This window comes from Cervus elaphus, chromosome 7, assembly GCF_910594005.1.
Source record: "Cervus elaphus chromosome 7, mCerEla1.1, whole genome shotgun sequence".
In the NCBI taxonomy this organism is placed as follows: Eukaryota; Metazoa; Chordata; class Mammalia; order Artiodactyla; family Cervidae; genus Cervus; species Cervus elaphus.
The window spans coordinates 16,729,006-16,742,132 of NC_057821.1; the positions used below are offsets into that span (position 1 = coordinate 16,729,006).

General features: G+C 40.9%; 1 protein-coding gene across 3 annotated transcripts in view; it reads right to left on the reverse strand.

Annotated features, from left to right (window-relative positions):
* Positions 1 to 13,127, reverse strand: part of MED20 (mediator complex subunit 20) — a 69,568-nt gene that overhangs the window by 16,335 nt on the left and 40,106 nt on the right. Inside the window, exon 5 of one of the 3 annotated variants that reach the window (XM_043907453.1) lies at positions 10,209 to 10,282. The exons of 1 other annotated variant lie outside the window; for it this stretch is intronic. In XM_043907453.1, the coding sequence (XP_043763388.1) occupies positions 10,253 to 10,282 (30 nt within the window). In that variant the 3' untranslated portion in view covers positions 10,209 to 10,252. Of the gene's footprint in view, positions 1 to 10,208; positions 10,283 to 13,127 lie in introns of those variants that run through there. One more of the 3 variants, XM_043907449.1, reaches the window with a different exon arrangement.

Sequence of the window (13,127 nt, forward strand, 5' to 3'; positions counted from 1 at the left end):
CTAGGTAAGGGCCCCTTATTAGGATGCCAAAGCAAACAGTAAAAGTTTTACTAAGAAGCAAGGTAAACTACACTTCAACTGGTATTTTCCTGAGTGTGCTTCCAACTGATATGACTGATGCAATCGCCTGGGAGTTCACTCTACCCCAAGGTAATTTTTACCCCTACAAATGGATCTAAACCTACCAGTCCAGATGAAGACATTCCCCAACTGCTCTCCAGACCAATAATTCCACTGGCTAAGGTAAGATTCCTATCTGTTTTGTTCTTGGGAAATACTGTTCTTTGTTAAGAAACTACATCTCTCCAATGTTCTTGGTGTTAAGTCCCCTTCTTTACAGTGATAACAGATTGATAGTTTGGGTTGGCATACACGTGCGCATGCAAGTGTGTATTTTATAGATCCATGAAATGAAAAAAAAATCTGGGAACTACTGTTTTAGATAAAGTCCTCTTAGACCAAAACCTTGGAGAGCCTTCTAACCTTCTAAGCCTATGATTCTAAATGGCACAGAGAAAGGCTTCTCATGGCAATTGCCAACATTGGTTTTGGGCTCTTGACTATGTTTTCTTTTGCAAAGGACTATTTCCTTATTAAAAGTACTTTTATTTCATCTTCAGCTTCCTACCCTATAAAATATTTATGGCACATATTTTTAATGTGTAATTTACAAATAAACTAGAGGCAATATGTGTGTGCATATTAGTAAAGTCATTTTAGTCAAGTCCAACTCTTTGCAGCGCTATGGACTACAGCCTGCCAGGCTCCTCTGTCCAAGGGATTCTCCAGGCAAGAATACTAGAGTGGCTTGCTGTGCCTTCCTCCAGAGGATCTTCCCAACCCAGGTATCAAACCCACATCTATGTTTCCTGCATTGGCAGGTGGGTTCTTTACAACTAGCAGCACCTGGGAAGCCCCCAGAGGCAGTATAGCATAGCACTTAAATGTTCAAAGCCAAACTGCCGGGGTTGGAGTTCTAGCTCTATCATTATTAGTTATACATGACCTTGGGAAAATAATCTTTCTGGGCCTCAGTTTCCTTCTCTGTAACATGGAGACAATAACAGTTTATACTTCATAGGGTTGTTGTGAGAATTAAATGAGTTAACATCTGTAAAATGCTTACAGCAATGTCCGGCACACAGTCAGAGCTCAAGAAATGACTGTCAGTATATAAAACGACCCTGTAACTTGCTCCACATCATAAACTGGCACTGCCAGCGAAGGGAGGATTATGACTAGGATTATGCTGTCTGCTGAAATCCTTCCACTACCCACACAAACTCCTCTTCCCATTGGTCCAATAATACAAAGGTAATGTACAGGTATCTGGGGGCAAATTCTTACTCCGGGCTCTTCTCAGTCAGCTTACATTAGGTTCCTAGACTCAGTTCAAGGGTGTGTGTGTCTGTGTGTGTCTGTGTGGTGTGTGTAGGCTTCCCCACACCAACAAGCAATTAATTCCTGGACGCCATCAGCGTGTCTGAGAATTCATCTGAATTCTGACACTATCTGCCCAGAGATGGAATCAGATTCCACAGGTAAAGGGTTCAGTCCTACAAAACCATCTCTGCTTCAGACACCAATTGAAACCCCAATTTGTGACCTGTTGTTCTGACCAACTGGCTATTAATTAGAGGTTCCCATGACTCCCTCTTTGGGTTTGATGAATTTGCTAGAACGGCTCACAGAAGTTAGGAATCTCTGTTTACTTACTGTATTACCAGTTTATCATAAAGGATATGAATCAACAACTAGATGAAGAGATACAAAGGGCGAAGTCCTAAAGGGACTTCTGTTCTCATGGAACTCAGGGCTCAGCACAGTGGCACATGGAAACATTCTGGTTTCCCAGCATGGAAGCTCTTTGAACCCAAACCTTTTAGGTTTTTATGGTGGCTTTATTACATAGGCATGATTTCTTAAAACACTGAGCACTGGGGACTGATTCAATCTCCACCCCTCTCCCCACTGCAGAGGTCAGGTGGTGAAATGAAAAGTTCCCACTCTCTAATCACACAGGTGGTTCTGTGGGCAACCAGACCCTGTCCTTAAGTGCTTTTCAAAAGTCATTTCATTAACATAGCAAAATACACCTCCATCACTCAACACTTAGGAAATCCCATGGGGATTTGGAGCTGTGAGCCAGGAACTATGCACAAAGACCAAATATACATGAGAAACATACTTTGGTCATATGCATGGTCAATATATATATATATTATAAATCACATTACTGCACACCTCTTCAAGTAGAATCCAACTTAGTCCCTCACAATCTGACCCTGCCAATTTAATGAGGCAGGTTTGTTTACAATTTAAAACTACCTTCTCCTAGATATTTTTCAGATGAAAAACGCTTGCCCAATTCGAAATCTGACACATTTAAGGCTTTAAGAATATGTAATATTAATCAACTTCACCACTTTCAGGAGCCTCTCTCTCAAGTATGCTCTCTGAGATGCTCTGCTTTGCATTCTCAAGTAGCTGCTGTGTGATGAGCTGCACAGATAACTCAAGCAGAATACGGAAAGGAAACACTTTGAAGACACACTAAAGCAAAACTTCAAATGATATAGCACCACTGGGGACTCAAGAGAAATCACAGCGGCTGATAAACCTAGGGAGCATCGACGAGCACCTGGAGTATTTCTTTCTGAAGAGATGATGGCAGGTGCACACTACGCCAAACTCCGCACAGCTGCAAATCACGGACCAGCCTGGGAAGCTGGTGGGGACCCGCTGGCTAGGTGGTAATTATTGGTCAGTCATCTTCAGCTACAAAGGCTAAGGTGTAGCTCATTACATCTGTATTCTTCAACTGGTTATTTACCTCACAGCTAAAGTGATGGTTAGCCTCGAGGCATGTTCACCCATCTGCTAAAAAATAAAAATAGAATCATACACAAAGGGAAAACTATATAAAGGGCTTAATAAAATTTGTAATTAGTCCTATGATAGATCATCTCTTCTTACTCCTCTCTGTACCTTATTATAGAAAAGTCCCTTAAAATCTGAGAAGGAAGTTTGATAAGCTCTAATGAAGTCTAAAAGTAGGAGTTGGTCTTTGTTTGCTTGCACCTGGAGTAGCCACTCTTCCTCCACAGGGCCATGTGCTTCAGCAGAAGCTGACTTCAGCACTAGCTCCAGGGATGGGTCCTGGCTGAGGCCAGTTTGTGCACGGGCAGTGGTCACAAGTCTAGCAGTGGGCATGTGGCCTAGCTTTGTCAATCAAACTGAAGGGGAAGGGCATAATCCACATGCAGGTTGAATAATTTTGTATTGTATCTTGGACATTTTGAATATTGAGATTGAGTCTTGCTTAAATCCTAAGGAAAATGTTGATATTTGCTTTAGTAAGTAATCAACCTGGTTGGATTCAGATCACAAGTCCCAATCAACCCTTCTGTGAGGTATGGTCTAAATATCAGTTCTTCTATTGAGCCTGTGCGCCAGAGGATGGGAGCCGCAACTACAGAAGCCCGCACGTCCCAGAGCCTGTGCTCTGCAACAAGAGAAGCCACAGCAATGAGAAGAAGCCTCGCAGCAACAAGACCCAGCACAGCCATATATAAATAAATAAAATTATTTTTTTAATTATAAATAAATAGTTAAATATCAGTTCCTCATTGAAAGCCTACGCAGAGATATTAGGATCGTCTGGCATGAGTGCTAGCCAGTGGCCAGCCTAGGCTCTGGGCAGATATTTATCACATAATCAATTCTAATAGTTTTTGTGTGCTCTTCAGGACCAGATTCATGCAATGTGCTGTTGAGGAGGGGACCCGGGAGTTCACAGATAACTCTACAGGCTTGGTTTCCTGAGCTCCTCCTTCTCCACTGTCTTCCCAGGTATCTTTCAGTTCCTTTCTGTCTTCCAGCCAGAAAGCCAAGGCCTTTGTTATCTTGTTCTGTCACATATTTTGAGGGCTAGGGAGCAGGAAGACAAAGAGAAAGAAAAAAAACTGAGGGGTCCTTTTTAGGACTATCGCTTCTCTAACTGGAGGGGACTCAAGGAGATAGTGAAGGAGGGAGGCCTGGCGTGCTGCAGCTCATGGGGTCTCAAAGTGTCAGACACAACTTGGTGACTGAATAGCAACAGTGACTGGAGGGGAAGGCTCCCCTCCCTTAAGACTCCCAGGCCGCTGTGGGCCCTGCTGCTGTCACTGCCAGCATGGACGCCACAGGACTGCCTGGCGGCCGGGGCCTGGGAGAAGGGCGGGAGGCTTTCTTAAAGGAGGACGTGTCTACACCTCTTTCTCTGAGTGTCAGAGGCCTCCTTCCCCATCAAGTCAAGATCGGAGGGCTTCTCCTGGAGCTCTCTTTCCACGCCTGATGCCCACTTCCAGGTGTGGGCTGCACTCTGTCCAGGCCAGGGCATATTCACGGCTGTACTTCAAATCCTGGTCTTTTCTAACCCACCTGCTACTACTGACTTCTCAGAGTCCTTAAATCGCTGGTCCATGAGTTCTATCCAGGATTTTAGCTGCATTCAGCAGGAGACACTAGGCAGAGTGTGCTTACTTTGTCTTATTCAGAAATGGAACTCCCCAGAGGCAAGTATTTTTAAATGCAGTAGTCAAATATGGTTATGTGTCTTATAAAATAATAGAAAATCCATAACTCCGTAGGTATCTTTTTTAGGGTGAGGAAGTAGGCTTTTAGGTTTAAAAAAAAAAAGTAATCTGGTTTACAGAAAAACATTAAGTTAACTCAACAGATGTTACCGGACTGTGGTAAAAATCATGCAGTGGTATACACATGTCATAAGTTTGAGAAATGCTGATCTACAGAACAGAAGCCACTTGCTTTTTAGAGCTACTTATACAGTTCTATTTTACTATATATGAACCTGTTTATATTGTTTGTTTCATTAACTGACCTTGTGGTTGTTCCCTTCTGGCTATTATAGTCTATAGAATACTGGGGAAGAACAAGCATGGTCATTCAGGGGCCTGTAAACAAAGCTTTCCTCGGCAAGATGGGTCTGAGGGACTTCCAAAGGAAAGAAAGTAGAAGGGAGCGTTACACACAGATCAGGCAGTAAGTGAAGAAGGCATGGATTCAGAAGTTACCTTCTTCTTTTAGAAGGTTGCCAAGGGAGGCGGTGGAGGCCAGTGTCGGGTGTTGCTCCTGGCCTGGCTTTGGGCCACAGGCCTCGCAGCCTGGATCTTTGCATCTGAGCCCACTTAGCCAATGCCACAGCAGACAGGATGTCTAGGCAATTCACGGGCATGATCAAGGGTTCCCAGGACAGATGATGGCAAGGAGCCATGCAATCTACCATAACTCCTTCATGGCTTGATTATACATTAGTTCAACTCCCCCTAACAAACAGTCTTCCAGAATATGAATGGACTCTCCTGAGACCACAGTCTCTTTCAGTAGTGCTTCACTTGGCAAGGTCCTGCTACCCAGGAAAATCTACCCAGCTTCACCATTACTGTGGCATCTGAGGCCAAAGAAAGTGATGAAACTGTCCAGACTATCCTCAAGTCTATATACACTGAGAAGTACCCGGATGAAGTGCCCCTCTGGGGAATACTCTCCCAGGTAAACCTAGAAGATAATGGTGTCACAGACATTAAATTATCTGCATTGCAGGCAAGAAGAAAGCGCTGGTATGGTGATGCTCTTTACTTTAGTGACAGCTATGCAGGAAAAATTAAGTGAAAGGGCAGGTCAAATTAAAACTATAAGAGAAGAAAAGCAACAAAAAGAAGCAGAAGCAGCTGGAAAGCAATTATTTCATGGCATTCCTGATATAATTGAGAATTTCTTAAGTTGGAAGGCCAAGTTTGATGCAGAACTCCTGGAAATTAAAAAGGTTAAAATAATCTTTAGAGATGACTTTTGGCCATTCACATTTTGCATGTCAGCTTCTTTTTCCATTAATATTCTAATAGTATTCCCAGTCGTGTGCGTTCAGAAATGGCTGAAGTTGTGAGTGATACAAGAGACATCCAAATGCTGAGCAGGAGTCTGATGGCCACATTAGTTAACCTTACAGTCATTATTAAGTGATTCCATCTAATGAGCCAAGTAGTCTCCTTCTGTATAAAAGTCTATTAAACAAATTATAGGGTCTTGGGAGCAACTCACCAGGCAATGAAAATCTCACACATATCTGAACATTTTTTCTTCAACAAATAAAAAACAATTAGAATAAATTTAACATCAGTTGGTACTGAATTTTTTAAAAAGTTACACTTCTTGACAAAAGTGGTGCTAACTTTGAAAACAAGATAAGATTAAAACAACCACAATACGGGTGACTGGATAGGCCCACTTTTATTGTTATATTGGGGTTCTAGATAAGAATTGAAAAATCCCAAACCGTTTGGTGCCTTAAAAAAAAAAAATTTCAAAATGTCAAGCAGCTCCCACTTTATTCTCAGTTCTTAGCCAGAGAGAAACAGCAGTGTTCAAGATCCACAGTAGCTACACTGCCATGAACCCAGACTGCCCTGAAGAGGGAGCTGTCACTACAGCAAAAGACTCAAAGGCTGAGATGGAAGCCCCATGAGGGTAGAGGGGTTTTTTTGCTGTTGTTGTTCACTGACATTTCCAGCCCTAGAACAAGACTGAGACATCACAGATGCTCAATTAATACTGAAAAATAAAAGGCTGTCCAGGAAGGCCTTCTGGTCCTCCCAAAGTTGGGAACAACAAATAAAATAACATTCGGAATCTGGGATATATCAGTGGGGTCATTGGCAAGGTTGGATGGTGTGCTTTCTTAAAACCAAACCCTCCTTTTTCCTTTAAGTGCAGGTTTCCACAGATCCTGATAATCTCAATCATACCCTCTAGCACAATTACGAAAAAGGAACAGAACTTTAACTTTTCTAACCTGGGGGACACAGCTGCACTCAATTGGAATGTCACTAGAATCTGCATAGGGGTGCTGTGGGCAGGCACAGTCCGCCCAGTCACTGGAGAGAGCGCCATGACTTTCTTGCCTATGTTGGGGTCATTGTAATATGCTAATGTAGAAATAAACCTCAGTAATTATCATTATATATCTAGTGAGAAAAGTGGTTGTATGTTACATTTTTACAAATCTTTTAAATGCCTGGAATAAGTAAGACAGCTGGATTCCGCTATTTCTTTTTTTCTTTCTTTCTTTCCGAGAAGAGGAAATGTGTTTATTTATTTTTAAACTTTCTGTTTTATATTGGAGTACAGCCAGTTAACAGTGTCATAGTAGTTTTAGGTACACAGCAAAGGGACTCAGCCACACACATACATGTATCCATTCTCCCCTAAACTCCCCTCCCATCCAGGCTGCCACATAACGCTGAGCAGAGTTCCCTGTGTGGTACAGTAGGTCCTTGCTGGCTATCCATTTTAAATATAGCAGAGTGTTCATGTAGGTCCCACACTCCCTCTCTCTTCCCTCCATTCTTTGTACAGCATGTTGTCTTTGGGAAACTCCACTGCACTCCTATGCAAGTATGTTTTAATACTGTTATGAAAATAGCTTTGACTCCCAAAAGAGTTTCAGGGGCTCCTGGGCCACCCTTTAAGACACTGTGGTAAAGAGTATCTAAGTGTGGTAAAGAGTACGCTAAGAGCCGGCACTGTGATGAACATTCAGAAGAGACTCTCAAACAAGGAAAGAGAGTTCAAAAAGATGGAGGGGGAAAGCATCACTGCTTGTAGCCACACTTTACAGGAAAGCCGAAATATTTCAAGTGTGCTTGTGTTACTTTAAATGTTGCTTACTCTTTGTACTTTATCATATTTCAACAGGAAATGAAATTGTTATTTGAAGAAAAGAAAAGCCAGTATTTCTCTCTGACAAAACAAAACAAAACCCAAAAACCACGGACTCTAACTCCTTCCAGTTCCTATATAAATGTCAACTGCCCATGTACATTTACTTTTTAGACCATCACTTATAAGTGACACTCTAATTATGAGACCCATAAGTTGCTTTTTCTCCTGCCTTTTCTTCTCTTCAACAACTTCCTGATGACTGTCAGTCAAATATTATTTAACAGGACAAAAGAACAATTTCTAATTACCAATCAGTTCCAAACTGCTGCACAGTTCAATCTTTCTGTCTGCATGTTTCCATGAACAGCAATTAAATAGTAATCTACAAATCAACTCACTTCTTAACATGTACCATTCCTTAGCTAGATTCAGGTGATTTCTATCTACTACAAACAATTCATGAAGAAGTAAAAGAGTTGTATTCATTTAAGTATGGTCAAGAAAAAAGTAATTATTTATGAATCTCACATCATCTCACACCATTATTTTTCCCAAACTTTAAGAAGAAGCATGATTTTAAATTTTCTTCCCCACAAGCAAGCAGAAACAGATTGGTTATGGTATTATGGTTATTGGTCAGGTGGTATTTGACTTTATTATCTTATTTAAATCCACGTGCACCTTAGTAAACCTTCTAAGTTGATTAAAAACTAGGCCAGTACCCCAATGGTCAACAGCACAGGCTCCAGAGTGGAGGACCTGGGTTTGAATCCTGAAGCTGCCACTTGTGATGTGACTTTAAGCAAGTTAATCGATGCCTCATTTTTCTCAGCTTTTAAAATGAAGATAATAACAGCATCTGCCTCATAAGTGGATGACAGGATTAAATTCACTAATGAATAAATGAGCAAAGCACTTAAAATGGTGCCTGACACAGAATAAATACTCAGTGAATGTCAACCTCTGTTTTTATATATTTGTCTTCTAAAATAGTCACAAGAGAAAAAAATTGTCCATTATAATCTAATAGAGCCCTGGAACAATACAAAAGGGAAATATTAAAAAGAAATGACTGTTTTGGTGTCCTTCTCTCTTAAAATAAGTAGCTGCCTGAATCACCTAAGGAAGTGCTGACTAGCCATGGAAAAGATACCAGACATTTTCAAAACTATTGTGATTCTGTGAAACAAGGAGAAAAGAAAACTCAAGAAGACTTGTCCTTCAAAATAGATTAAAGGAATCTTAACAGAAAATGTAACACAGCTATCTAGAAACAAGAGAACTGTGCATCCTTTTTGACACAGATACTTTTATGGGCAAGATAAAACTATCACAGTCCGAAGATGCTTGTCAGTTCATACATACCTGTAAGCACTATTTACACCACCTGACATGTAGTAAGAGATGAGGGTGTATAACTGTTCTCACACACAGTCTTGTGGCCCACTCTGAGAAAAATGAAGCTTGAAGCCAAAAGAGACAACATTCATGAAAAAATTTAAAAATCCTTGACATCAGGGTTGACTTTATCCAAGAAGGTTTACCTCTCACAGTGTATCAGAAGATTCATCTATGGAAGGCTGGTACATAAAAATGCTAACTAGGATACATAAGAAAACTATAACTAACATTTACTGAACACTCACTATGTTTTGGGCATTATTCCAAGTTTTTTTTATATAGATTAACTAATTAATCTTCAACATCACTATGAGATAGGCATTTTATTGTTCCCACTTATAACCAAGGAACTGAGGCACAGAGAAATTAACCTGCCTAAATGTCAAGCTAATAATGGCTAGTCAAAAACGGTCTGGTTCCTAAGCCCAAGTTTTTAACCAGTAGGCAAAGAAAAAGACATATCATGCACTTACATATCTGGGGCAGGGTGGGGGGAGTGGCTAAGATTCTGACAGAATGTTTTTGTTATTTGTAGTGTTTGAATTATTGACAATAAGCATGTATGGACTTGTATAATTTAAAATTTTGATATCATAAATTTAGTAACACCTTTTTATTGGATTTTCCGTGGAATTCTATTTGATTACCACCTGACACACAATCTGCACTTGGCTAAAGAACGGATCCCCAGGGTGAACCTAACATCACGGCAGCTGGCAGTATTTGGAGCGCGGAAGGGGCTGCTAACACTCTTGACAGGTCATGACAGATACAGTCTCTATCCCACCAACAGTAAGCTTCACGACCTACCCGAGGACTGTTTTACCATGGGGGCTGGTCTCCAGGTCCTGCGTTCATTTTCAAACATAGCTGTGTCTCCTCTTAAGTTAATTCATAGCATTTAGAAAGTCACAAGGGTAAGAAGAAAGAGGTGACGAAAGAAAGGAGGTGATAAGACAAAGACAGTGACTGAGCAGTCACCCCAACAGGACACCAGTCCTGGCCACCTACGGAAGCCTAGTATTACAGAATGCTATTGTGAACAGTTTTCATGAACAACTTTTTATTACCGCTTTGTTTCTTACCCATTAAACAAGTTTTTCCCATCTTCTTCCATATTACTCCACAGTCATTGGTTAGGTTTCCTCGTCTCTATTACCTACAGGGGGGAAAAATCTGTAAGGTCAGGCTGCTATATAGCAAGAGAAAAGCAATTTCATGAATTTTATTTATAAATTCAAAAACAGGATCAGTATATTACAATACAGTTTAGTGAACTCCCCATAAGTCCTCAAAATCAAGGTAAAAGAGTGGGGGAAAAAGCTGTAATTTTTTTTTCAGCTAAGAGCAATCAAACATTAAGTCATCTATGAATAGACTGATGGAAGTATGAAAGGTTTACTTCCTGAAAAGACGCACTTCTGTGTTTATTTTAGGTTTTAAAGATTACACACTGCCTTGGCATATAACTTGAAACTGTCAGAAAAACCAAAACAAATTCATGGCAACAAAAATAATTGTGTTTCAAAAACCCAAATTCTTTTTGTGTAAGTGAAACAGGTAATGATGCCAGATGCCAAGAGGTGACGTCTTTGTGCTAGGTGGGTTCATGACTTTTAGGGAAGCAGCATACATTCTATGCACAAGAACACTGTATTAGTCTAAGTCGTCTAGAATTTGGACACATTACGTGCACAAACACTTTTTAGGTTTCTGACACTGTATTCAGGACACAGGATTCAATAAGCTTGAGATTAAATCACTGTCTGCCACCATGTAACAAGATGAAAAGTTCTCTATTTTGCCATCCTAATAGCTAACACAAGAATTCCTCTTAGAAGACACTCTCAAAAAAAAAAAAAGAAATGAGAGGAAAAAAAAAAAGACACTCTCTTTGTGAAAATATGTTCCCTCCATAGGGTCTCCCACCACTCAGGTCCAGTCCCCTTGGGGTTGATGGTTCCCTGCAGAATGGCTGTCAAGATCCCAGAATGATGGTCAAGAAAGGGGAACTGCTTTACATTAGATGAGGAGAACTTGTTGTTTTATCTCTGAAAGGAACAAACAGAAGGATGATGAGAGGGACAGGAAGATTAGAAAAGAATAGTATAGCAGAATGAAGCTGGGATAGAGGGGGAAGTGAAGTTCTCTAGTCAAGGGAGGTCTGGAACATTTTCAGAACAAGGATGCCTTAATGGGAAGTTGCATGAATGCAATATAGGGCTCACCCACCTCTGTTTTACCTCCTTTCTTCAGTTAGGTGTACTAAAAACACAAATGCCCTGTATGGACAGGGCCTTTCTGAGAATCAGAGAAGGAGCCCAGTATCGCATCTGAGGACATCATGCTGTGTGTCAGAGGCACAAGACAAGAAAAACAGGGGCCCAGGAGGCAGAAGCAATTGCATGATGGTAAAATCCAGGAAATGCACAAATATTTTTAGGAAGAGAAGAGCTTACAATTTGCACACATTCTAGGTTGGGGGTTTGAGGCAATCTTACTCAGGAAGCTAAGCTGACACTGTATGGATGGGGGTTTTACAACTATACACTTTCCCTTGTTGCTTTAGCTGGGGGGAGGGACACACCGTGCCACTTGTGGGATCTTAGTTTCCCAACCAGAGACTGAACCCACACCCTTGGTGGTGAAAGCACAGGGTCCTAACCACTGGACCACCAGGGAATTCCTCATAAAATTTCCCTCTTTCATGTCCAAATTTTCAACCCTACTTTTAATATAAAAACAGCAAATGATTAAAACTTAACTTAATTACTCTTAAATCCAAGTTATGGAAATAGCTATTAATTTGTCGAGCAGTGACTTCAATACTTATGATGGTGATCTTGAAAAGTGTTAGGTCCTATTGCAGTGATTTGTTCTATATATCTGAATTTCCACCCCCCCCATTCAAAACTATATTACAGTAGTATAAACAATATAAATGGGACCTAGATGGAAAATATTTGAATGAGGGTAGTCTTATTAATAGTTTGAAGTTAATTCTTCAATTCCATTATAATTTTCCAGTTTTCAAGTCTCTGTTATTAGAGATAAACTCCCAAACAAGCAAATTCCAATTGTACCTATTATAAGTGAAACCTGCTGAACTCTCAGGCTTTGTGGCATGTGCAAGGCAAGAAGAGTATAGGATGCAGAGTAACAGAGACCAGTTATCATCACAGTGGCCGTGCCAGACCTTACGCAAGCAATTTAATTTCTCTAAGCTTGTTTTCTCATCTGTGTCAGAGCACCGGCATAAGGATTAAACAAAAATGCAGGTAAAATCCTAGCAAGCTGCCTGGCACATTGTTGTTGCTTAGTCGCTACGTCGAGTCCGACTCTTTGTGACCCCACGGACTGTAGCCCACCAGGCTCCTCTGTTCGTGGGATTCTCCAGGCAAGAACACCAGAGTGGGTTGCCATTTCCTTCTTCAGGGGATCTTCCCAACCCAGAGATGTGAACCCACATCTCCTGCATTGACAGACAGATTCTTTACAACTAAGCCACCTGGGAAGCCCAGCCTACCACATAGCTGATGACTAAGAAAAGTTTAGTTTCCTTCCTTTATCTTGCTACATTTACAGTAATTTTCAGGGGTTGAGGAGAAAATCCTTTCTTGAGAACTTTACTCAACTTACTTTTATCCTGCCAAACAATAACAATAATGATGATGATGATAGCTGCCGAGGATCCTTCTTCTATAGCCTTTAAAGTGTACCAGACACTCAACTAAGCACTCTAACATAGTGGGTTGGCCAAAAGTTTTGTTCGGGCTTTTCTATAAAATGTTATGTAAAAATCCAAGTGAGCTTTTTGGCCAACCCAATATTAACTCAGTCAGTCCTCACAATAACTGTGAGGTAGGTATTATCTTTATTCACATTTCACAGACATTGAAACTGAGATTCAGAACTTTCCTGGTGGTCCAGTGGTTAAGAATCTGCCTGCCAATGCAGAGGGCATGGGTTCGATCCCTGGTCTGGGAAGATTCCATATGCAATGG